Below are 27,525 nucleotides of genomic sequence, written 5' to 3' on the forward strand. Positions count from 1 at the left end.
TTTTTTTCAAACCTAAAAAAAGGCTTGCACTATGATGGTTACTTTATGTACAGTCCGATTTTCAATGTATTCTGTCAAGCTCTTTACCCTGGAGGCGTTACAACAAATTGCCTTTCACAATTGTACATAACTTGCTTGCTCTTTGTCTGATTTGTACCAAAATCGGACTGTAAATGTGCAGTATTATGCACTTATCGCTCTCTAAAATTTAAGTAAATTAACCAGAGCACGCAGAAGTTATTATGATTTTTCTACAGTGTATAAAAAGAAGTAGACGAATAAGAAGAAGATAAAGTAAAAAAATACAAAGAAAAAGATGAACTTTGAGAGCATGTATCTTATAAATGGATAAATGGATTCCCCTAATATTTGGATTTGGAGGTTCCCTACCCTGGGGAAGTTTCCACAGCAAAAAAGTTAGTTTCTGTTCAACTATTACTGAGTTACGGATGTATAAAAACAGAGTTTTCTTGGTTCCTGTAAAATACACACTCGTCAGTCATGTGCCCACACTGGCTATCACAGGTCTTGATACCTTTTAATTACAATAAATTCTGTACAACACTATTCCCTAATGGTAACACAGTGAATGGTAAAATTCTAATTATTTCATGCGTGACAACAATGCGGATTTTCAAAAATCCAGCAGCAATAAAAATATTTTGTAACAAAATTTTTTATTATGTGTACATAAATGTCCATCAAGACACAGTTGTACAACCCTAGAACCAGTACATTAAACCAGTGTGATATTAACAAGAACATATAATATGTAGTTTTCATGCATATGTACTCCATGATACTGATACAAAAAAGATAACATCTGTTTTGCGAAAATGCCCTCTACATTCAATGATTCACATAGCAAATTTGAACCTAATCACCCCCAGAAGTTGAGATACAAGCCCTCAATACTTTGCTAATTTCATTTGTAATGACAAAAACTGCTATAAAATGCAAACACATCATCCAATTTTCTTGAAATTTAGGATGCTTTATACAAAATGGTTTAAGATTACTTTCAGTGTTTAAAGGCAAATTTTGGCAGAAAGTTTAGTTTGGATATGATAAAAAGTCATCGAGTTATTAATGCAAAAGGACCGATTTGTTGTCATGGTTATAAATTAAATTAAATCTGAAAACCTATTGTAACTTTTCACTATAACTCTGATTTTCCTGCATCAAGACGGTTATGACAGCAAATTCCCAGCTACCGTAATCCAATTTTAGAGCTTGCAAATTAATACAATAAGACGTAATCTCCACCAAACAAATAAATTGTGAAAAAGGTGCAACACTTCAAAAATGCTAGGGTGAAAAAATGTAAAATCGAAGATAGTAACCAAGAAATGGATGGAATTAAATAATGATCTGGAGATGCATCTTTTTCACAGATTGTACATCTATTTGATATAAAACTATAATATCACTATGAATGTATAGTGTCGTGCATTCTTTTACCGTTCTACATGTTGGAAGAGATGGTATTATGCACACATCACATTTCCAGTGATCCACCATTGGTTTCTTGTGCTTCATAGCTATAATTTTATATAGATTTTCTGGAATATTATCAGCACAAGTTGTACTAAAAACCATACAGTAATAGCAGAAATGATAAACTTCTAGAAGTCCAAAACTTTCACCAATATTAAACTCTCCACCTTCTATAACCTTCATCAGTCCTTCAGACGATGATGAATGAGCCATTTTAGCAAAGTGTAAGTTATTAACATGATGCTTGGTTTGAACACATACAGAATGTGGCAAACATAGTGTAATAGGATTCTTCAGTTCCACATTCATACACAACCAAATTATTGCAGACACTGGTATTATGTCAGGTGTGAATTTTACTGGTGCAAACAAAGTAGCAGCAAATTTCAGCTCTGCTTGCCTTCCTTCTGGGATAGCACCAGTTGGAACAGTAACAGTTACTTCATGATCAAAAGAGTAAAATGTCCCTCCAGTACTATCAAACATGTGAGTTTCAATATCACTAATCCAAAAATTATTGTCAGGTGGCAGATGGCTAGGGCCTGTATAACAAACAACAATGCAACAGCAATATCAGTAATATTAAGTGCTCTAGTACAGCAATATTAGCTACTTATTCTTAAGGTGATCAAGAAACACAGTACTTTATTGTGAGGCCCAAGAAGCCAGCGTGCAACAATATGACTATAATGATTGGAAGAAAGAAAATGTGATTTTCATGCATATGTGCTCCATGATCTCTTATCCAATTGGAACCAAATGTACTATAGTTTTGCCTGCCAGGTAGGGGAGTCTATATACCAAAATTGAAGAAAATTTCCCTAGCAATTTCCAAGATACATGTGGTGATTAAACTGAAATTTGACAACTAAAACACACACAAGATGCTATACTAAGCTACTGTAGCTACTAGCCATAAAAACTGTTGATTGTGCACTTTGCTATCATCTCAGTACCAAGTTTGGTGGGAATCCAATGAACAATCACGGAGGTATGACTGATTAATCACATAAAATAATATTGAAATTCTGTCATGCCCATGGTATAAACCCCTTGGAGGATTGAGTTGAAAATGGATATGTAGATAAAGTAACCATTGTAGGAGTGCCTTTTTGTGGATTCAAAGGAATCGAGATAAAGACCATGGTGATATGACACAAAACCCAACCTGTGTCACAACTGCACAATCAAGTTTTGTGAATAAAAAAAGCAACTATTTGTTTTCACGTCTACCAGATAAACTGCTGAGAAGAGTGAACTGAAAACCAGTAGAGCAGCTCAAGCATTATCAACCACCGTAAGTTTTTGGATGCAATACATTTCCTAGAAGAGTAATGAGAGCTGATTATTTTGGCACTATTATGAACACCTATGACTATAACTTCCATGTATAAAATTTGAAAGGATTTGGTTATATTGAGTAGTTGCAGTGACCTTTGAAGCCATTGTCCAAAAGTATTGATGCTTGGATGAAGTAACAATCGTTCGGATGCCTCCATCTCTACCCTTCCCATGTAACTTATATGTTATTTTGTGGTACTGACTGGTAGAGCTATCCCCTGTGATATAAGCAGATTAAATTTTTGTCAAGTAGAATTGCAGATATTGCCTGTTTCCATGGTACTTGACAAATCGTCAGACACCAAATTTCAATTATAATTCCAGATACAGCAACTCATTTTATTTTGGCATGTTTAAGTATCGCACTAGATTACAACCATTTGAAAAGGCACCTGTATAGAGTGGTTTTTGTCAATTCGAGTAGTAGATGTAGTTACTTCATATACACAACTACAATACATTATGCTGAGATGTGGGAGGTCAGAAATAAACCTCAACAATGTACAGAAGGTCGTCATTGCTTAATCACCTCAGTGACTGTTTATAAGTTTATTAAATTTTACATTATTTCACTAACTAAACTAAATTAATTGCACCCATATTACATAACTATACAAACTATCTAAGGATATCTCAGTACGAAAACCAGTAAAAATACTATGTTTAATTAATATCTAATCAAAAACAGCCAAGCTGTAATAAAAGGTGCGGCCCCCAAAAAGGCCATGGTGTAAAAAGATGTGAAATCCAAGGTGGCGGCCAAGAAATGGCTGTGATGGTAGGTTAATGGTTAAATTTTAATAATGACAATTCAGGTGAATTTGGTGCCAAGACCAAGCGGCACAAAATTCACCTGAATTGTCGTTATTAAAATTTAACCATTAACCTACCATCACAGCCATTTCTTGGCCGCCACCTTGGATTTCACATCTTTTTTCACCATGGCCTTTTTGGGGGCCGCACCTTTTTTACAGCTTGGCTGTTTTTGATTAGATATCACTTCTTTTTGTATTTGTATACTGCAAAGCCGGCCTATGGCTGGCTTTTGGGTTTTTTTAACCCATGTGTTTTTTTCTTTACCGCAGGAAGAAGAAAAAAACTTAAAGAAGATTTTTAATACTTCAATTATTTTTGATTTTATTAATAATTATACAAGTTATATATACATATATTTATTACATGCTCATTATTCCCCGCAGGATATTTTTTGCAGCTGATCTCTCTACTGGGTTACTTGAAATGTAGCTGAACTATATACAGGATGGTTTCTTTGTAGCTGAACTCTCTACAAGGTGATCTCTTCTAGCTGGTCTCTCTACAGGGTGATTTGTTTCTAGCTGAACTCTCTATAGGTGATTTGTTTGCAGCTAAACTCTCTACATGGTGGTTTCTTTGTAGCTGAACTCTCTACATGATGGTTTCTTTGTAGCTGAACTCTCTATAAGGTGACTTCATCTAGCTGAACTCTCTACAGGGTGATTTTTTTTTGTAGCTGAACTCCCTACAGGGTGATTTGTTTGCAGCTAAACTCTCTACATGGTGGTTTCTTTGTAGCCGAACTCTCTACATGATGGTTTCTTTGTAGCTGAACTCTCTACAAGGTAACTTCTTCTCTACAGGGTGATTTGTTGTTTAGTTGAATTCTCTACATAGTGGTTTCTTTGCAGCTGAACTCTATACATGATGGTTTCTTTGTAACTGAACTCTCGACAAGGTGACTTCTTCTGGCTGATCTTTCTACAGGGTGAATTGTTTGTAGCTGAACTATATACAAGGTAACTTCTTCTAGCTGATCACTCTACAGGGTGATTTGTTTGTAGCTGAACTCTCTACATGATGGTTTTTTGTAGCTGAACTCTCTACAAGGTGGCTTCTTCTAGCTGATCCCTCTACAGGGTCATTTGTTTCTAGCTTATCTCTCTACAGGTTGATTTGTGTGTAACTGATCTCTCTACAAGCTGATTTGTTTGTAGATGATCTCTCTGCAGCTTGATTTGTTTGTAGCTGATCTCTCTACAAGTTGATTTGTTTGTTGCTGATCGCTCTAAAGGTTGATTTGTTTGTAGCTGAACTCGTGTTTTGTTTGTAGCTGATCTCTCTACAGGGTAATTTGTTTGTAGCTGAACTCTCTCCACAGTGGCTTGTGTGTAGCTGAATCCTCTAGAGAGTGACTTGATAGTAGGTGAACTCTCTACAGGGTGCATGACTTGTTTATAGCTGAACTCTCTTCAGTGTGACTTTTAATGTTCTGAATCTCTACAGTGATATATTTGTAGCTTAACTCTCCACAGGGTGACTTGCTTCTTGCTGAACTGTCTATAAGATTAACTGTTTGCAGCTGAACTCCCTACAGAATAACTTGTAATGTAATAGAATTATATAATGGAGTAAATAAATTAGCCGAATGCTCTATTAGGGTGACTGTTCTATTAGAGTATCTCGATCTCGCATTTGCTACACGGAGTTGGCTTTCGAATCATAACTCAGTGGTTTGTAATCCGATTCTTCTGTACTACTGCACGGACTTTCTATGAAGATTATTCCAGCTATACACCAATTTTCAGCTCATTGCTCTAAACGGTTTGCCTAGTAGGCGTGAAAACTAATATTTTTTATTCATAAAAATCGATCGCGTAATTGTGACACAGGTTGGATTTTGTGTCATATTTCCATGGACTTTATCTCGATTCCTTACAAACCACCAAAAGGCACTCCTACGATGGTTACTCCATCTACATAGCAATTTTCAACTCATTCCATGAAGCGGTTTAACCTGTAGGCGTGACAACAAATGGATCTTGTTTTAATCAAGATGTTTTAATTAATTTTTGTTTTAATCAGTCATAACTCATGAACCATTCATCGGATTTGCACCAAATTTGATGCTAGGATTCGCCTTTGGACTCCCTTTCTGTGTGCCAAATTTCAAGGCGATCGGACTACGCGTTTTCGTGTGAGAAAAGACGAAGGAAAAAAATGAAGAAAATAAATCGAAACTTTGGCAGCTCGTATCTCGGAAATGGCTGGAGCGATTTCCTGCAAATTTGGAATGTAGACTCCCCTGGCTGGCGGGAAACTCTGTAGCAAATTTGGTTCCAATCGGATGAGGTATCACCGAGATACAAAGGTGTGAAAATGACGTTTTCTTTCTTCCTGTAAATATGCTCACCGTGTGGCGCGCCCGCTTCTTGGGCCGCACGACACACTACCATGTGTCTTGATACTCTAATATAACAGCCACTGAGATGATTAGGCAGTGGCAACCTTCTACTGTTTCGATTTACAGTTGACCTCACACATTTCAAATAAGTTTATAGTTATTAATTTTATGTAGCTATTCTAGACCTAATGTATTGTAGCCATATAAACTACTGTTTCTAAGAAAAAATCACACTATACACAGGGGCGGATCCAGGGAGGGGGGCGGGGGGGCTTTTGGGGCTGAAGCCCCCCCCTTCACTTTTAGGCTTTACTTGATCAATATACTGAGTATTATAATGAAATTTTGTCTTAGCATAATTATATGATCACTAATAATACAAATACTCATAAAACCACCTTATAAACATCTTTCCAAGGTATTATCAGTGGATTTATGCTAAAGTTTATGCAACAAAGACCCGGATCAGTATTGGAGGTGTACAAGATCGAGATACTCTAATAGAGCAGTCAGCTAACTACTCTAATAAAACATTCACTGGAAGCATATAGTTACTTCTGTTATGGATTTTTTTCCAAATCTGCCTGCACCTATACATACACTGAAGTGCAGTGGTCTGTTTAAAGGGCTTCATTCATCTACTTGTGTAGTTAATATGTATGGCAATACTTAATTCAGGTACACAATTTCCATTGAAAAGGCTCTCAGATTCAATCTTGTATTGTTCAAATTTCAAAATTTTCCACTTTCAACATTATTATTCTAATATGCACCTATTCAGTGTTGTGCAGTTGTGAGAGGGTGCATCATGTACTTGGTTGTATGTACCTACCCAAACTTTTCCATTAACAAAATGCTTCAGAGAGCCATACCTATAATCTAAAGGCAGTATATAAAATATCTACAGGCAGAAAATATTATGAATTTTATGTGGAAATGTCTCCAAATTGCAGTATTTTAGCATCTATTTTTCAAAAATTTCCTGGGGGGGGGGGGCATGCCCCCAGACCCCCTAGTTCCAGCATGCTTCGCATGCTGGGAAGCTTTGCACACCTCTACCCAAGAGATTAGTACCTTGAGTTAGCCCCCCCCCCCCCTTTTATAAATCCTAGATTCGCCCCTGATACAGGTGCCTAAATAGCTGTCTCTTACTAGTGTTGCCACGATATATAAGGTGGTGATATGATATGATATAGCCAATCAGTTATATTGATAGTTGCATGATAGTGGCGCCGCTTAGTATAATGATGTGGGGGAGGCCAGATATATGGTATTTGGCATTTAATCATACAGTACGATAGTACTGTATATTAGGGATCATGGAGATTTGGGTTTTCCTAGCCAAAAAATTCACCGAACAGCCAGCTTCACAACACCATCCTGGAACTTGGCAGTATAGACCATGTGCAAGCTAAGGCGTGGCACTTTATTACATCATCAAAATAATGCATCCACCATTTTTTGAGTGCAAAAACGTATGCATTCTATGCCTACAAATTTTTTTAATGCTAATATGAAGGAATAATTCTAAAAGATAGAGTAGCGCTGGTATAAAGTAAGTTACTGGGTAAAAGTATATAAATATTTACTGCATGGTGAGTTATTCTGCCTAGGGAAGGTTTTTGCAATAGAATGCTTGATCCTTTGGCCCTCACTTTTCTCATAAAATATTGTGAAACTTGAAGCCCTAGCAACTTTTTTCCGGTTTTAGGCAAAAGACCATGCCTTGGCATGCACAGGATCTATCGGTTAGGTATAACCAAGCCCAAAAGTTCCTTCAGTATGATCCTAAAGTAGGGTCTGCAATAAAAAAAGTCAATAAACACAAAATTACTCCCCTACTATTTCAACCTGTAGGGTATGTCAAGGTATTTTTCTACATACCACTAAGCCTTATTATCTTTTTCCATATGACGGGAATCGCGATTGTTTTGTACTGGAAATCATGAAAATTTGTGCACCCTCCGTATGAAGTATGGGTTCCTTCCCATACTTGGCATATATAGTCCAGGTTTATACCTGATTATAAATCAGTAGAAATAAATCGATTTACTATTGTGGATATGGTACGGAGATACTCTTTGCCGAAAATCATCCAGAAATCACGTATTTTTGTATTCAGAGCAACCCAGCAATCAACAAAAGGAAAGCCCACAAACCTTTACTATACAGCAATATAGTTTGGTTATCACTCCATGCACAGCACAAGTCTCACATGGATCTGAGCTTTCCTTCCATCAAACTAAGTGGCATGAAATTTCTTCCTAGTGTGTCTGAGACTAACATGGGAGGTGTGGCTGCAATAACTCCAAGTTTTAGTTTGCCCTGCCTGCCTGCCTGCCTGCCTGCCTGCCTACCTGCCTGCCTGCAGGAAAGCGTAATTCAATAACGGCTAAGGCTATGGGCTTAATTTTTTCACTGCTCGACATTGCTTCGTCCCAAGACGTGCCTTTTGGCATACCGCAATACGTACAATGCACGCATCATGGACTTACCTTTGTCCTCCTTTGTGTCCCATTTCTTTTTGCTGACAGCCAAAGGTGTCAATTTGCGGTAGCACGATGTATATGGCTTCCCTACAGTACATTGGGAATCGTTCGTATTTTTCGTGGTGAATGGACTGATTGCAGAGACGATTCTAACACTGTTCTTCATTTGTAATGCCGTGTAACGGGCTGAACACAGCTGAAAGCGAAGAGTAATGGCCACTGCACTTTTGAGGCAGTGATTGATAGTTCCGTTCAGGGGAGGAGAACAGTATTCAAAGTGGGGGGCAAGTCATGTGGGATGGCTGTAAGCTACAAAATGTTTTAAAACCATTAACTGTACCTTAGTGCGCAAAGTACACTAGCATGCGAAGTATGGGGTCTGGGGTAGGCCTGAGCGATTATATCGATTCTACGATTAATCACGATTGCCACTGAACAATCGCGATGTCGATGTGTATTATAGAATCATCACGATGTTATGATGTCACACGCATGCGTATTGGCGAATTCAAGATGGCGACGCATTCTTTCGCGGAAGAAGATTTAGTAACTTTGTTACCGTTAGAGAACTCGACCAGTGTTGTGTGGAAGCATTTCGGCTTCCCCAGCAGAGATGAGAAAATGATAGAACCTGATAAGAAGAACGAAAACGTGTTTTTTGTAAACTGTGCAAACGGGACTACTCTTATGTTGGGAATACAACAAATTTGTGGCAGCACTTGGAAGAATGTCACGTGGAAACCTATCGAGAAGCGAAAGAAGAAGCCAAACAAGCCAGTGAGAAGGAGTCGTCGAGTAGTACTACTGCTACGAGTGTTTCCATGGCCAGCAGCGATCAACCGACGATTGATTTAGTGATTGCTCGAAAGCAGCCTTACCCTCGAAACTCCGCGAGGTTGAAAGTTTTGAATGATGCAGTCTGTTATTTCATTTCGAGAGATATGCACCCGTATCAAACTGTAAATGACACTGGATTTCGAGCCATGTTAGCTGCCTTCGATCCCCGATATGTTCCCATGGACCGCAAAACACTAGCCACTAATTATATTCCCAAGCTTTATGACAAAGAAAGGGAACGGATTTGTGGTGAGTTGTGTAGTTCTGAAATAAGTAGCTATGCACTTACCACTGATGTTTGGACTTCACGTCACAATGAAGCCTACACTGGTGTGACGGTTCATTTTGTGGCTAAATCTTTCCAGTTAAAAGCTTACCTGCTAGAAACCGTTGAATTTCCAGTGGCTCACACAGGTGTTAACATCGCTGCAGAGCTACAGCTGGTACTTGATAATTGGAAACTGCCAGAAGACAACTTATCTGCTGTTACGACAGATAATGGCAGCAACATTGTTGCTGCCTTTGACATCACAAGATGGCTGAGGATGCCATGCTTTAGTCATACTTTGCAGCTCGCTGTTGAAGTAGTGCTTAAGCTTCCAGAGGTATCACGAGCTTTAGCTAGAAGTAGACAGCTAATTGCCCATTTCAACCGCTCTTCAAAATCTACTTACCTTTTTAAACAAAAACAGATTAGCCTTCAGCACAAACAATTAAGTTTAGTTCAGGATGTTAGTACCCGATGGAATTCAGCCTATTACATGGCAGAACGCCTGTTATCCCAACAACAGCCACTGTGTGCTACCCTGTTAGAGTTACATAGAGGTGACCTGATGCCATCTGATACAGAGTTCAAGACCCTGGAGCTATTTGTAAAGGTAATGGAGCCTCTTGTTGAAATAACTGAATCCATTGGTGCACAAAAGTGGGTAACTATCTCTGCAGTACGTCCTGTGCTTTATAAGTTACTTGAAGTATACTTCAGACCGAAGGAGGGTGAAAGGATTACACAGCTAGAGAAAACAATGAAGACAGTCATGCGTGCAAACCTAGCAGATCGTTACAAAGGTTCAGTGCTGAAATTACTAAACAAAGCTGCATTCTTAGATCCGAGATTTAAGGCACTGTCTTTTCTTCCAGATGATGACAGATTAGATGTGATTGCTTCTATTGAAGCAGAGACAGTTATGGTGGCACAAAACATTGCATCAAAAGATACAGAATCAGCAGTGAGTTCATCTGCAGAGTCTGCAGAAGCAACTGAAGAATTGGACTTACCTCTTTCAAAGAGATGCAAAGTAAGCAAAGCAGAAAAACGCCTCCTTTCTTTTGTCGATGACATAGTCAAGTCTAAACATCGGGGTACAAGTCCTGCTGAAAAAGCAAAAGCTGAAATCCACAAATATGTAGATGAAGAACCAGAGGCTGAATCACCATTGGTTTGGTGGAGGATGAACAGTGCAAGGTATCCTTGTTTGTCATATGTTGCCAGAAAGTATCTTGCTATTCCTGCAACGTCATTACCAGCTGAGAGGGCATTTAGCCTAGCAGGCCATATTGTTAACCAAAAAAGATCAGCCTTGTTATCTGACAACGTGAATAAACTAGTGTTTTTGGCAGAAAACTTACCGTGATTCATACCAGTTAAACTATACCAGAATACTATACATGATTTTGATAAAGTGATTGTATTGAACTATAACTGCTTATGGTCTTGTACTTTTTGCATTGAAATGTTGTACGCAAGTTCATATTGTTTTTTCTTTAAAATAATTCATACAAGTTATGACATACAGTGTACGTACATACAATGTTGCATGTCAATGCATGTGAAGTTATAACATCGTGATGGTTATCATAATCGTGATATGTTGCTTCTTACAATCGTGAAAGTAGCAAAATTTCACAATCGCTCAGGCCTAGTCTGGGGCAAGCCCCCACAGGAAAATTTTGAAATTTGAATGTTTTGAGATTGAATCTGAGAGCATTTTCAGTGGTACATGTGTACTTAGATATGGCAATGACTATCATTAAGATACTGTACAATTAAATACACCAGTAATTGAAGGAATTTCAGATTGACTCATGCTCTTGATTACATATAGATATATGTGTTAATGGAGACATATTAAATTAATTGCACAGCAGGATCAACTCATCTGATTCCGCTGAATGTTCTATTAGAGTAGTTAGGTGACTGCTCTATTAGAGTATATCGATCATCTGCATTCCCAGCACTGGTTCATGCAGTAGTCCATTCATGCATAACCTTTAGCTAGTACAAATCCCAGTAAATCAAGGTAAAGTAAGTTGGTTAATTACTACAGTAATTGCTTTACTTTGGCAACTGGGGGGCTTTTCCCCCCTTCCCCCCCCCCCTTAATTTCTCCGCCCCTGGTTCTGTTACAAAGAAATATTAATATGCATACAAATAATGACATAATAATTAGTCATGTAGTGGGGAAAGCCTGGTCTCTGCTTGTACCAAGTCAACTGCAGCTAATGGGTTGATAGTTGGGGTGCACGAATCATCGTATTTTCGAGGTGACTGCATTGTTGCAGAGGCACTTCTACTGTTTTTTTTTGTCTGTAGCGCTGTGTAACGGGCTGAACATAGCTGAAAGTGAAGCATAATGGCCACTGCACTTTTGAAGCAGTTTTTGATAGCTGGGGTACATGTTCAGATGAAAACATTAATTCAGGCGCCATCCTTTCTTTTGATGGGGTAGCTAGCTATGCGTGGGTTCACCAGTCATAATAATGTTATAAACAAAGTAAGCAAACAAGTTTAAGGAAAAAATTAGGTCTAGACCTGATTAAGGATTCAATGTTCACTAGTGTATATGCAAGTGTAGGTGACCTCCCTTGTTTCCTTACTTTTTTTTCTATGATCCCTAATCGAACCTAAAATTTCTAATTTATCCTTAAACTTGTTAAGTTTTGTGTTGATGGTGTAGTATGGTAAATAAGCCAACCCCAAAGTAAACTTGGAGGTTTTAAGGTTTCTGTGTAGTGCCAGCACTGCTTGAAGTATCTTAGTTTACTAGAGTGGTATATCCCCAGTATATGGAACAGTTAATTGTTTGTTATTTTAGTAGTTTTTCAGTAAACCCGCATTCACTGATGTTTTACTGAGAGTTTAAAACTTAGTAAAATAATTATGTTCCATATACTTAAGTTTACTGACACTTTACTATCAGTATAACTACAGTAAGGCATCTTAACAAATTAGTAAACTAAGAACCTTCAAGCAGTGCAGCCACTTGTCTCAACTGTAAAGCAGTAGCAAAATGCATTTAAAACCTGTTAATGTTGAACACTTACTTCAGTTCCTGCACAGCCACTCTTCTGGGAATGCCATCTTCAATCTTAATCACATGCCACCATCCGTTTGATGGTGGTTTGTTTGGTAGGTGCACAGGGCTCCAGATGGCAGAAATATTACATTTTGTTTGCTTACTGTGCTGGATACCTTCACTTAGAGGTTGTGATTTTGACACCATAAAAAAATTTCTACAGTATAGACATCAGTTAAAATTACTAGGTCACAGGCCACAGAAAGACAAGTTAGGAAATGACGAGTCTTTCCCTCCAAGAAAAGGTACAGTATTCTACATATTTAACAAATAAATATATTGTAAAGCTTGTTATAAGTAAATCTATTGGGTAGTGTTAGTTAATTAATGCATTGTAAATGAGCAAACTGTCTAGTCTATTTGATCACTTTCGAAAAGAGGGCACAGAAAACTGGAGATGTCCAATCAGGGCCAGGTGCTGCTGTGATTCTTAGTAGCTCACATGGCAGTGGTGTTGGATGGAGGGATACCTCAGAGTTTATTGAATAGAAGACTTGCATGTGGTTCCTTGATAGATGGTCGGTGGTGTTATTAGTAGACCCAGGTATGTGTTGGCAGACCAAGTCAATGTCGTAGTGTGCTTTGAAGAATCATAAGCAACGAAGTAAATGCATGCTAGCAGAATCTTTGGATGAGCCCTTTTTAGGGATGTGAACACACTGGAATTGTCACATTGAAACATCACTCTTTGTCTTCCCAATTTGGGGCCCCACACTGCAGCACTTAAAACAATTGGGAGTAATTCCTTTACCATGATGTGGTGAGGCTTCCACCGAGTATGCTACTGTAATTGGAACCACTGTCCATGAAAGTAGGCTCTGCATCCCCATGAACCAGAAGCATCCGTCTGAAAGCAGTAGTCTGGAGCCTTAGGTAGAGCAGCACTTCGTAACAGATGAACTCGAAAGCTTCTATTCTGGAAACTAGTTTTGCCGGAATAGGAGGAAGCCCTGCCCCAAGGAGGACAGCGTATTAACTCTGGGTGGAAGGAATCCATTAGGGCGGGAGAGTGCTGTATTGCCAGGCTCTGTAGCATAAATCATGGGTCTGGTTGTTGTAGGTAGAACCTCTTCGCCAATAACAGGGATATGCTGCAGCATTCTAGATGAGGGCATTGCGCCAAGTGCTATAAGGGAGTATGTTAGATGTGAATAGTTCTCTTTGAAGTAATATGGGTGTTGGGGAGGGGGTGAGGGTTATAATTACTTATGGAAGTGCATATATATTAGCAACTTCAGCAACTATAATATATAGCAGCAACCATAATACAGCAGCAACTATAATATATAGCAGCTACTACAATTACTTATTTCGAAGAGTGGTGGTAGCTACCAACGCACATTATTTTCTTTTCTTTATTTATTTTTTACCAAATCATTATGATTATTTACCTGGTAGTGTGCTGTCCAGCTACATGCCTGGAGAGATAAGACCCCTCCTTATCTGCTGTATAAGCTCCGGGATATCTTCCCTAGTCAGTGATGAGGTGGTAGCATCTCCGCTGGTCTGGAAGCTCTGTCTAGTCGATCGCGTGACATCGGCTTCTCATTGAGTCTGTGTGTCGCTCTCCCTCCGTGTCTCTGTGACTAGGCTACCTTGCTGGTGACTCTCCGTCCTGTCTTCCTTCGGGATTGCCTGGCGTCCTCTTGTGGGCCGTGTATGGTGTCCTCTCGACGATCTCTCGCTGGTTCCCCCAGCTGAGTCTGTTTGGCTGCTGTCATAGATAGTTAACTGTTACTGTACTTTAGCTATTATAAGTAACGCTATATTTAGTATGATGTAATGATGTGCTATAATTGGAGTATGTAGTGTGTTATTAGATCGAGTGTGCGTGTTGTGGTATCCTTCCCTTCCCGATCAATCGTGTACAACAAGGAACCTGGTCTCCTTCTAAACGTCCCGATATCGACATCTGGTGCTGTATCCCAGGATCTGTTGCCTTACTCCAGGATTTCGCTTGTCCTTCGACATTATTTTTAACCACTCACCTAGACGTCGTGGTACCGTGGCAAACCTAACGGTACCACTGAAGGCAAGCGATACCTTGTTGCGAACACTTGTTGTTGCTCTCATTTACCTTAGGTCAGGATGGAGGACATTCAACGGCACCGCGGTTCACGAAAAGGCTACCGCTCACACCTCACGAGATTGTTCGCTAATTCTGATGAACTGCTGAACACGGTCACTACCGACCTTACCGAAGAGACAAGGATTAAAACCTCTACAGCTCTGGAGTCGTTAATTCATCAACTTAATCGTAAGGAAAAGTTACTCACTGATTTAGACGCCAAGATCCTCTCACTCATTGAAAACGAGGATGAATTAGAGACGGAAGTTCTTGAAACCGAAGAGGTTCAGTGTAAAATAACAGAGATAGTTGGAAACATTAAGTCATTCATCAAAACATATTTGCAGAGCAGCATTCAGCAGCCTACTCACTCAGAGCAACCTAGATCAAAACTACTGGATTCACAGCCAACACTAGCTACAAACTCAGAAGCCACTGGCGACACAGAAAGTAACTTGTCCATGACCCTGGAGACTGGTGCTTCACTACCTGCCCCTGTCCGCGACAGTAGTTCCACTGATAAGGAAGCAGCGGTAACATTGCACACCCTACAAGACAAGTCTATTGCCTCTGACACTGGTGCTACCCGACAAGACAGGTCTATTGCTCCTGGCAAGGGTGCTACTAACAGTGAAGGTGGAATAGCTATACGCCTACCAAAGCTTACAATCTCTTTGTTTGGAGGTGATCCATTAGACTGGCAGCCCTTTTGGGATAGTTATGAAGCAGCAATTCACAATAATTCACAGCTAACTGGTGCACAGAAGCTAACTTACCTACGTGCCCAATTACGTGGTGATGCTGCCCAAGTTATTGCTGGACTTCCGCTTACCTCTTCTAGCTACCAGCACTCTGTTGAAGTTTTACAGAAACGTTTTGGTCAAAATCACTTACTGGTTAGTTCACACATCCAGGCGTTAATTGACCTTTCAACTCCAACAGACACCTTAGAGGGCTTAAGACGGTTTCATGACCTGATTGAAAGCCACATCCGTAGCTTGGCTTCCCTAGGAAAGAAAACTGACTCTTACAGTGCAATGCTTGTCCCCTTCCTGCTAAGAAAGCTACCAGTCAACACCATCAGAAACATAGCTAGAGCTCGTGAAAACAGTGATTGGACTATAGAGGAACTTCAAGCAGCCCTACTTAAGGAAATCAGAATATTTGAAACCAGTCTCCATAGCGTCATACCCCGAAGATCGAAGAGTTCTGAAGGTGCCTCAACTCTTCCAACAGCTGCCTTTCATGCAAATGTTAAGGGCACATCAACTAACCACAGTCAACGCCCTAGTTGCAGCTACTGCAAGAACACTACACACAATTCCAGCAACTGTGATACAATTAAGACGCAACAAGCAAGAGTAGATTTCATCAAACAAAATAACCTATGTTTCAATTGTCTGGGCCATCACAGGGTGTCTAGGTGCACTTCAAAGACACGTTGCCGGCTATGCAGAAGGAAACATCATACCAGCCTCTGCACCAATAACACGGATGATTCAGCTAGTAGAGCATCCAACCAGACAGCACCACGTGGAACTCTTCAAAGTCCGGCCACCACCAATCCTACTAGTAATCCACCAACTATCAATCCGTCGGCTAACAACTCCAATCCAGCTCAAAATACACCGCCAGTAGCATCCTTGACAATATCAACAACTGCAACTCTACAATCTATACAGTTGACAAAGGAGCCTATCTGTTTGCTGAAGACAGCAGTTGCTACAGTCGCCCATGAAGGCACTCAAGTGGACGCAAACATTCTATTCGATGAAGGCTCCCAGCGTTCCTTCGCAACACAAATATTAATCGACCAGCTACGATTGCAGCCTCATCAGACAGAATTAATACAACTCTCTACATTTGGATCTCCTAACCCACAAGTAAAGAAACTGAATGTCGCAAGTCTTCAAGTGATCACTAAATCAGGTACACCTATCTCCATAACTGTTTTAATTGTTCCCTCCATAGCCACACCCTTGGAGAACACAGTAGAAACATCCTGTTTGACTGATCTACTTCACCTCAAGGGACTTCAGTTAGCACATCCAGTAACCAGATCTGACAGCTTTGAAATTTCATTGTTAATTGGTGCTAACCACTATTGGGACTTCGTGGGTGACCACACTGTTCGTGGCAATGGGCCTACTGCAATCAGTTCTAAACTTGGATATCTCTTGTCAGGTCCACTTTCAATTACAAACCCACAGCAACCAAGGAACATCACCAATCTAATGTGTATGATAACCAATAGCAGACAAGAAGAGGAGGAACTGCAACACATGTGGTCTGTTGAATCTATTGGTATTTCTCAATCAACCCCACTTGATCCCGACGAACAATTTTTTCAGAATTATTCTTCAACCGCTATTTCCCGGTGTGCTGACGGCTCATACATAGCAAGGCTCCCATGGAAAGAACAACATCCTCCGCTACCAACTAATTTCAACATATCTCAGAAGAGAACCACCTCATTAGTGCGACGACTAGCCCAAACACCACATATGCTATCAACGTATGATGCTATCATTTCTGACCAGTTAAAACGTGGATTCATTGAAAGAGTACAGGCATCTAATACATCCACTGGCGTCCACTACATTCCACACCATGCTGTGCGAAAGGATTCGGTGACTACGCCTATTCGTATTGTGTTTGATTGCAGCTGCAGTGAGTCTAGATCCTCCGCAAGTCTCAATGATTGTCTTGAACCAGGTCCTACGCTACTAAATGATCTGTGCTCAATCATCCTCCGATTTCGTCTACACAATTACGGATTTGCTACAGACATCGAGAAGGCCTTTCTCCAAATCAAACTACATCATAATGATCGAGATTACACAAGATTCTTGTGGCTCTCCGACACAAGTAATCCCAACAGTGAACTCATAACATACCGCTTTCAAGCAGTATTATTTGGGGCAACCTCCTCCCCATTCATCCTGAATGCAGTTCTACGTCATCATTTGCAACAGTATCAAACAACTGTAGCAGATGACATCACTCAAAACCTTTATGTTGATAACATCATTTCAGGTTGTTCATCAGCAGAAACTGCTACACAGTACTACCAACAAGCTCGACAAATCATGAAAGAGGCAAAATTCAACTTACGCAGTTGGGCATCCAACAGTTCTGTATTGAACACTCTTGCTGCACAGGATGCTACCGCAGACCCTAATACAACTGTTAACATCCTTGGCATTCAGTGGTCAACTCATGATGATCAACTACACCTTACTCCTAGCAAACTTGCCAACATCAATAACTTAGTCACCAAGCGTGAAGTCTTACAGCAGTCCTGCAAAGTTTTTGATCCCATAGGGCTTGCTACTCCTGTTACAATTAGAGCTAAAATGCTCATTCAAAGGCTCTGGAAGGAGAGTGTGGACTGGGATGAACCATTGAGTGATATCCTATGTCAAGAATGGTCCTCAATTTTTACAGATTTAGTCTCTGTTAGTGAGCTAGCAATTCCACGCCAGTACTACAGCTGTGAATCTAAAATGACCAATGCTGAACTACATCTGTTTTGTGATGCTAACATCAAGGCCTATGGCACCATCGCCTTTTTTCGTCAGAAGGATGAAACCACCTTTGTGATGGCAAGAGGAAGAGTGGCTCCTTTGAAACCTCTTACAGTACCACAACTTGAACTACTAGGAGCACTCACAGCAACACGACTTAGTGATTATCTTCAAACTTCCTTCACACGACACAAATTCAAGTCACATTTTTGGACTGACAGTCAAATAGTGCTGTACTGGATACAGGGACATAAAAAGCTGAAGCCATTTGTACAACACCGTGTTAGTGAAATCCAACTAATTACACAGAAGTATGATGCCACTTGGCACTACTGTCCGACAGCTGATAACCCTGCTGACATGATCACTAGAGGGTCCAGTACCAGTCAACTTTCATCTTCTTTACTCTGGAACAAAGGCCCACCATGGTTAACTAATGACAGCAATTGGCCACAATGGACCCCTTCCTCAACCTTCCACTTACATGTGGCAGCCATCACCTGTGAGGAATTTATACCTGCAGCTCCACAACCATTGTCATCATCCCCAACCATCAGTCTTCACAACATCATCGATCCCAACAATTACAGCAGCTTGGGAAAATTGCTAAGAGTCTCAGCCTATGTTTACAGGTTCATTACAGCCATCAGGAAACACAATGACTGCCAGTGTGAGCAACTTACAGCTACAGAAATTGACCTTGCCAGAATACAGTGGATAAAGAACAGCCAGTATCAGATTTATGCAACTGAGATATCCAACCTTAATTCCCCTAACTCCAGTAACAAACAGTCTACACTAGTACGTCAACTACGATTGTTCATCGACAGTAATGGCCTACTTCGATGCGGTGGGAGAATCCATAACGCTCCGTTGACACAACTAGCCAAATTTCCATATCTATTACCTCCAAAACATCCGTTTACAGCTTTAGTAGTGTATGCTGCACATGTTAAACTCTACCACTCGGGAGTTGGAACTACAGTAACAGCCCTGCGCCAGTCCTATTGGATACCAAGAGCCAGACAGTACGTGAGATCACTTCTCCGTCGATGCGTAATATGCAGAAAATATTCAGGCAAACCATACACAGCCCCAGACCCAGCTCCTTTACCAAAGGCAAGATTGCAGAATGTACAGCCGTTCTCAGTGACTGGGGTGGACTTCACCGGAGCTCTCTATGTGTACAACCGAGGCGAGGAAATCAAGGTATATGTATGCTTATTCACATGTGCTACCAGTAGGGCAGTACATCTGGAGGTAGTTGCTGATTTGTCGACAGAGACATTTATCCTGGCCTTTCGTCGTTTTACTGGACGCAGGTCAACACCTCATCTGATGATATCCGATAATGCCACCACCTTCCAGGCAGCAGCTGAAGAGTTAAAGGCCCTATATTTGTCTCAGGAAATAAGAACAGTGCTAAGCCATGAAGGAGTGACCTGGAAATTCATCCTGAAAAAGGCCCCATGGTTTGGGGGATTTTGGGAGCGCCTGATAGGCCTCACAAAATCCGCAATCAAGAAAGTGCTTGGAAGAGCCCACATTTCTCTAGAGGTTCTGCAAACAATTGTGGTAGAAGTGGAGGCCCTGATGAATGATCGGCCTTTGACATACGTGTCTGATGACCCAAAGGATCCTGAACCATTAACTCCCTCCCACTTGTTATCTGGAAGGAGAATCACAAGCTTACCACATGAACAGAGAACTATGGATGAGGTTAGTGATCCAAGTTACAACGAACACGATCGTCTCTCCAAAGATGCAAAGACTCAAGGCTTGCTGTTACAACACTTTACAACGAGGTGGAGGAATGAATATTTAACTTCCCTCCGGGAATTTCATCGCACGTCTGGAAGCAATGAATGCAAAATTGCTGTGGGGGATGTTGTGCTTGTGCACGATGATGGGCCTCGCGTCAAATGGAGATTGGCTGTTGTCGAGGAATTGACATATGGAGGTGACGGTTTGGTGAGAGCCGCAAACATTAGGACCAGTACAGGTCAAACAAATAGACCTATTGTCAGGCTGGTCCCACTTGAAGTATCTGCTCAAGGCAAGGACACTGTCTGTAGTAAGGACAACAAACTGGATTGTGAGGTCGAGAAGACAAGTTCAACGAGTAATAGTCAAGTGGATATCCCCGAAGAAGTTATTGAAACGCGTCCTACAAGGAGCTCAGCTAGTAAGGCTCGAGAAAGATTAACACAGTGGGCTAACATTCTTTCGGGGGCCCCGGAGGATGTCATAGATAGTTAACTGTTACTGTACTTTAGCTATTATAAGTAACGCTATATTTAGTATGATGTAATGATGTGCTATAATTGGAGTATGTAGTGTGTTATTAGATCGAGTGTGCGTGTTGTGGTATCCTTCCCTTCCCGATCAATCGTGTACAACAAGGAACCTGGTCTCCTTCTAAACGTCCCGATATCGACAGCTGCCTCCTGGCTTGTGGATGTGGCGTCTTGGCCAGTCTACGTGGCGTTGGTGGAGCTGCTTCTCGTCTGCTTAGCGACTGTGGAATTGCCACTGTCACTCGCTATGGTAGATCTTTTCTTCCCTCGTGGCATAATTATCGTTACACAAAATTCCTACCGAGAGGATTCGAAGGATAAATTCAGATGAACTTACTTCCTGCACGCAACACTTAATTGCAAGCGTGGTACTGCCATGCATCACCCTACATAGTGCACCCTTGTGGTAATACTTCTGTCATGTGAGCACCCGTGTATCCCATTAACTTGGTTTAATATTGTTAAACTTCATATAAACAAGAGTAGCTTTTGCTTGTGGTATACATCAACTTAAATTCTAACTTATAATGAAGAGTGTGTACATGTTTGTCTTGCAAATTTTACAGTTATATCTATAATCGTGATCATGACATAAACCTTGTTGATATATGATATAGAAATTTCTATATCTCGGCAGCACTATTTCTTACCCAGTGCAATGCTTAATCCTTAAACCCACAACTGTTTTATAAAACGCAAGCACTGAAAACGCGTAATCCAGTAAACTGGATCGCATGCATGCTTGTAAAACTAAACTCTATAACACAAAAACTGTTAAAGCTATCTAACAATGACACAAACCATCTTACTCACCATTAAATTTTGGTTTAAATGGTCTCATACTTCGTCACGTTCATCCAACCCAGAGATACTTGCTTCACTTTGAAAGAGTACAAGAACTATCCCTCCATCTTCCTTCTTCACATAACGATGTACAAAGGGCCATAACTTGGCCGTACTTTGTCACATCGACTTTTGCTTGGTCTCATTTTACTCCTCACGTGGTGTCAATTCAGTTCATATATAGGTATAGATTAGATTAGATTAGATTATCAATTTTTGTCAAAGACATGGGTACACAAAAGGCACAGCCTGCAAACGTGCTCCCCATACAGAACATACAAGTACAAAAAACAAACACGTATCACATGATAACGTCACTGTCGGACGAGCACAGTGGCGATATGAAAGTGGAAGGACTGAAAATGATTCAGCGCATCATATAGGGTGAGTTCCTTGTTTGTATGTTGAAAGTTTATATACTGGCAGATAGCTTACTCTTTGCCAATTAATAAAATCTGTTTTTCGAAGTGATCAGATGAACGCTTCATGAGATATGCTTGTTTGTAACCGCCTTTGTAGATTAGTAAAAGTATTGTGCGTTTTCAATTTGTTTTTAATCAAATCCAGTTTTCTGGTTTAAGGGTTAAACTAAAAAAAAGCCAAAATATTCACAAGAAGTGGCTGTGCCTGGAATTATAATTGAAATTTGTTGCTGACAATTCAATAAGTTACCAAGTCTGGGAAACAGGTGATATCTGCTATTCTAAACCTAATCTGCTTATAAACACAGGATAACTCAAGGATAGCTCCTCCAATCACTACCACACAAATAGCATATCAGTTGCATGGGAAGGGTAAAGATAGAGGTGTTCAAACAAACATTATTTTGTCCGAACATCTATTATTTTGGACGTGTGGCTTTTGAAGGTCACTGCAAGCACACGGTATAACCAAATCCTTTCAAAATTTTTATACGTAGAGGTTATAGTTGAGGTCTTCATAATAGTGCCATTTTCATTGCTCTTCTAGGAAGTATTGCTTCCAAAAATTCATGGTGGTCGATAATAACTGAGTTACATTGACCCATGAGGAAAGTTGTTCACAACATGTTCTTTAACCTGATCGACTCAAATTTTCAAAATAGTAGGACTAGCATAAAGCTAGCTTCTTGAATATGTAATACAATGTTTTCAAAGCCTTCATTCACATGTGTATGCAGGCTGCTTTTGACACAAAACTGTTTGCTCACATGGGAAATATGACACATACTCACATCACACACATTTTTCTAAATTACTTATAGTATTCAGTCGCATGCCCTGCAGCTGGCCTTTGGTTGGATAACAAAGACCAAAAAAGGCTAGTGTGAAAAAAGTTGTGAAATCACAGGCGGCAGCCAAGGAATAGCTGCAGCGATGCCAATGCCAGTGAAATGGTTGCAATTTTTTGCAGCATGCATTTCTTGGCAGCCACTTTTGATTTATCCATCTTGGCTTTTTTGGAGGCTGCACTCTGTTTTGGTATTTACAGCAATAACACAACTCACTCTCATTGTTTACAAGAAGCCAAGGTAAGTTGATATCGATATCATTAATCTTGATACCATCGTTTATATGCACTAGGTCAACATCTTCAGATTTGCCACTGGTAAGATATTTATACACAGTGTTGATGTCCTCATTGCAGTTGCTGTGTATAATTTCCCTGCGCAGTTTAGTATACAACTGAAGCCGAGGTAACTTCTCAAAAGATATACAATGATATTTTTGTTAAGAATTTCAGCTCGTTAACCTTTTCAATTAATCAGAGTTTAGTTTACTATCACAGCAATTAGCAATGTTTTAGGTAAGCACAATGCATCAGCAATAACAGAATTAATGAAAGGTGTATCTAGGTACTTTGTTAAAGTTGCTACCAAAATTAATCGTCAAAGTTCATTGTACTGCAGTATAATTGAAATTGCATGTTAAATTCCTTGCTCAATGTCAGACCATTCTGTTATTGTACTTTTATAAGTCCTCAAAGTTTTACTTACCTATCAGTTGCTCACAACGTGTTCTTTAGCCCATTTAACTCGAATTTAGAAATAACGGCCTCAGCATTAAGCTTAGCTTCTTGAAATTGTGGTACAATGTTTACAAACGCTTTATTTCACATATGCAGGCTGCTTTTTACACAAAACTGTTTGCTCACATGGGTGAGATGACACAGATTCACACATGTTATTCCAAAACAATTACAGTAATCAGGCACATGCCTCGCAGCCAGCTGAAGTCCGGCTGCAGGGTATTCACCTGGTTAAAAAGGGTGTAGCCCTCCAAAAGGCCAGTGTGAAAAAAGTTGTGAAATCAAAGGTGGAAGCCATTTCTTGGCCACCACCTTTGATTTTACTGCCTTTTTCATTCTGGGGCCACACCCTTTTTCACAGCTTGGTATTTACAGCAATAAAACAACTCACTCTCATTGTTTGCAAGAAGCCAAGGTAAGTTGATATCATTAATCTTCATTTCATAGTTTATTGTCACTAGTTTAACATCTTCTTCAAATTTGCCACTAGTAAGATATTCATACACTGTGTTGACATCCTCATCACAGTTGCTATGTAGAGCCATGTTAATTTCCCTGTGCAGTTTAGTATACAACTGAAACCGAGGGAACTTTTCAAAGGAGATACAATGATATTCTTTTGATAAGAATTTCAGGTCGTTACCTTTCTCAATCAAATTAGATTTTAATTTACCATAGCAACAATAAACAATGGTTTGGGTAAGCTCAATGCAGTCAACAATAACAGAATTAATGAAAGGTGTATCTAGGTACTTTGTTAAAGTTGTTACCAAATTGTCATAGTTCATTTTACTGTAGTATAATCGAAACTGCATGTTAAATTCCTTGCTCAATGTCAGACCATTTGAAAGTGCTTTATAACATTCACTAAGAAGTGTACATATTTGTGGACTAAATATCTCCAAAATGTTACCAGCATTTATTAACAATAATTGTATATTCTGCAGTATCAGTATAGCCAGGTGAGGATCATGTACCACATGCTGATTGATATCTTTTACATAGAAGGGTAGAATAACATGTTCCAATTTTTGTTTATTATAAGTTAAAAATTCTATTTTTGTATCAATTGTCCTGCTTAAACCATAATATTTCCTAAATACCAGTTCTTCTTGTCCAGCAATGAGTTTTTCTGCATTATCCATTATAAATGGCGAGAGATGTGCTATTTGTTCACTTCTAATACTACTTAAAATATAATGGCTGATTACAGCATGAATAGTCAAGTATATACAAGCATTATAATATGGAGGAATTAGGACATTCTTATTAGAGACTAATCCATATGATTCCAACTTGTTTGATGTATCTTCTTTAGAAAGATTCCACAAACAATGAAGCAATTCTATTGGCAGTGATCCATCAATTCCCGTATACAACATCACAGAAATAAGTTTATTTCTTGTAGGATCATCTAACATATTCAAGGACACCTCAATGCATGCCTGTACAGATCGCTCTCGACTTCCTTTTGCTAATGCTCTGTCAAATGCTACTAATCCCTTGGTCATTAAATTAGTTTTCACTTTCTGAATGGCAATATGGGGAGGTATGTATACTTTATTATCGATTAAATTATATTGCAGTTGTCCTCTTATAAGTAACAAAAGTAATGGCCATAAATGCACCTTTTGTGCTAATTCATTAATTATTTTTTTATCCTCACTTGAAATCTTATCATATTCAATGATGTCGTTAATCATTAAATATTCTGCCTCTTTTATTGTCATAGGGCCAACATCAAATTTTTGTCTTGTTGGAATGGAAAGGTTATTTACTCTTGTTGTAATCATAATTTTTGAGAAGGGAAATGCTTTAATTAACATTTTAGCATCATCTGCTTCCCACACATCATCAATGATGACAAGTAAATTTTGGAAATGCATTGTGAGATTTTTGATTTTATCTGCTGCATCATTAATGTGCTCAAAGTTTCTCTCAGTCATTCGACAATACAAATCATTCAACATAACATTAGGATGTTTAGTTTGAGGACCAAGTTCTATCCATACCATGCCATCAGTAAAGTTTCTTTTCACATCATCATGATGACACAAAGCTACAGCTAGACTGGTTTTCCCAAATCCTGGAGCTCCAGTTAGTGTTAAAGTAACATATCCTTCGATGTGATCAAAATGATCATTAATCATGGTTTTGGCTTTCTCCAGTAGTATTTTACGGTGTACATGATGTTTTGATAAAATAGGAGGGGAGGTAGACACTTAAGCTCTAAAACAGACATTCATTCACAATACAATATATATGTAAGTACACAGAAAAGTTTGGAATTTTCAACTGGAGTAGGGACCATAGCACATCAATAAAAAGTACTGAAACAAGTTGGTGGAGTGTACGATTAAATCACAGTAAAACAATGAGAAGTGTTATATGCCTACTGTGCATTTCCATTCTGGTATCTTGAGCACAATAGGGATATAACACTTCTTATTGTTTACTGTGATTTAATATCGTGCACTACTCCAGCTTTTTTCTGTACTTTTTATCAATGTGCTATGGTCCCTACTCTAGTTGAAAATTCCAAATATTTCTATGTACTTCTTTGTTAACTTTTTTTTGGTAAATAAGTATTATTAAGATTTGGTGAACCCACACATGATGGTGCTGCATGCCCCAATTATCATTTGAAAAGTGAAGTATCCATTGCGCTTCAATCTCAGCTATTCCTAACCTGTTACACAGCATTTCGGATCAAGAGCTGTTCGAAAAGCACTTCTGCAATCCACGCATACCGAAAGAAAGAAATAGCGCCACGCACCCCAGTTATATCAATTGTCGTCTGAAAAGTGAAGTATCCATTACGGTTTGTTGTCGGCTATGTTCAACCGATTACACAGCAGTACGAATCAAGAACTGATTGAAAAGCATGCACCTCCTCAATCCATGCATACCGAAAGGAATGGTGCCGCACAACCCAGTTATATCAATTATCATCTGAAAAATGAAGTCAACCTGTTACACAGCAGTACGAATTGAAAACTGTTCGAAAAGCACCTCTGAGATCAAAACAGCTACTATAAAAATAGGGACGATTTCCGTTATGTAGGGAAGCCATTACATGTTATTGCCAAATCGACACTTTTCACTGTCAGCAAAGATGAATAGGATACAAAGAAAGACACTGGTAAGTCTGTAAAGAATACATTGTATGTACTGCAGTATGCTAAAAGTCACCTTTTGGGCCAAAGCGACATCGAACAGTGAAAAAATTAGGCCCGTAGCCTTAGCCTTTATCGAGTTACGCTTGTCTGAAGGCATCAGTCAGTCAGTCAGTAGAAAAATCTGTTAAATTAATCATTTTTAAATGTCCATAGCAATTATTGAAAGCATTTCGGGTCGATCTGAAAGTTTGCTTGGGCTTAGTTTTACCTAACCAATACCGTCTCGTCGTTGTCGGGGAAAATTGAGGCTGGTTTTTGGGTGATGTTATTTCGTGGGCCACGCCTACTCTTTTGTGGTCCTGATAAAGAAAATATAATAAATGGAATTTGAAAAATGTGCTACATAACATTTTGGGGTTCTTGCAGATCCGGTCACATTTGCATTTTACTCACCATGTCATCGTTTTGTTTAGGTTGAATACTTCAGCGACAAAAAATTAAAGTGCCTTTTTGATATATAAGAGTGTTTCACCCAAATGCACAGAGCTACCACAATGCTTCTATGCCATCTGTATATAGACGCCATAAGCAACAGAAGAAGAGGGAGTATCATGGCGATCGTGTTTGTGAGGTGGAGTTGGGATCTTTCACTCCTTTAGTTTTCTCAACAGCTGAGGGTATGAGCAGGGAAGTACTCACTTTCTATTGCCGCTTAGCCAAGTTGCTTTCCAGACATAGCACCATGGGCTACAGTAGCACTCTTGCATGGCTTCACTGCATGCTATCTTTTTCTCTTTTGAGATCTGTGACTATGAGCATCAGGGAAGCCATTCCACCTCTTACATACCATCTGATACTTCCCCGTAATCGGGCATTATAAATGGCCCTAGGGACTTTTAGTTGTCCTTAATATTTGTTTGTTTCAGTTATGTCCAGCACACTTGCCTCTTGTGCTGGCCAGGGGTGGTAGGCAAAGGCATTTCA

The 27,525-nt window shown here is 39.6% G+C and overlaps 2 protein-coding genes across 2 annotated transcripts in view; one reads left to right on the forward strand and one right to left on the reverse strand.

The window, feature by feature from the left end:
- LOC136244310 (uncharacterized) overlaps nt 1–24,324 on the reverse strand; it is a 61,413-nt gene extending 37,089 nt beyond the window's left edge. Inside the window, exons 1-2 of the mRNA XM_066035867.1 lie at nt 23,814–24,324; nt 1,462–2,039 (exon numbers count right to left, since the gene is read on the reverse strand). Of these exons, the coding sequence (XP_065891939.1) occupies nt 1,462–2,039; nt 23,814–24,237 (1,002 nt within the window). The 5' untranslated portion in view covers nt 24,238–24,324. The remainder of the gene's footprint in view (nt 1–1,461; nt 2,040–23,813) is intronic.
- LOC136247056 (uncharacterized) lies at nt 14,402–19,658 on the forward strand. The gene is made up of 2 exons (XM_066038654.1): nt 14,402–19,303; nt 19,354–19,658. Exons 1-2 carry the CDS (start codon nt 14,769–14,771, stop codon nt 19,517–19,519), a joined length of 4,701 nt encoding a protein of 1,566 aa, XP_065894726.1. The 5' UTR covers nt 14,402–14,768; the 3' UTR covers nt 19,520–19,658.
- Nucleotides 24,325–27,525: the final 3,201 nt, after the last annotated feature.

This window comes from Dysidea avara, chromosome 2 (genome assembly GCF_963678975.1).
Source record: "Dysidea avara chromosome 2, odDysAvar1.4, whole genome shotgun sequence".
Taxonomy (NCBI): Eukaryota; Metazoa; Porifera; class Demospongiae; order Dictyoceratida; family Dysideidae; genus Dysidea; species Dysidea avara.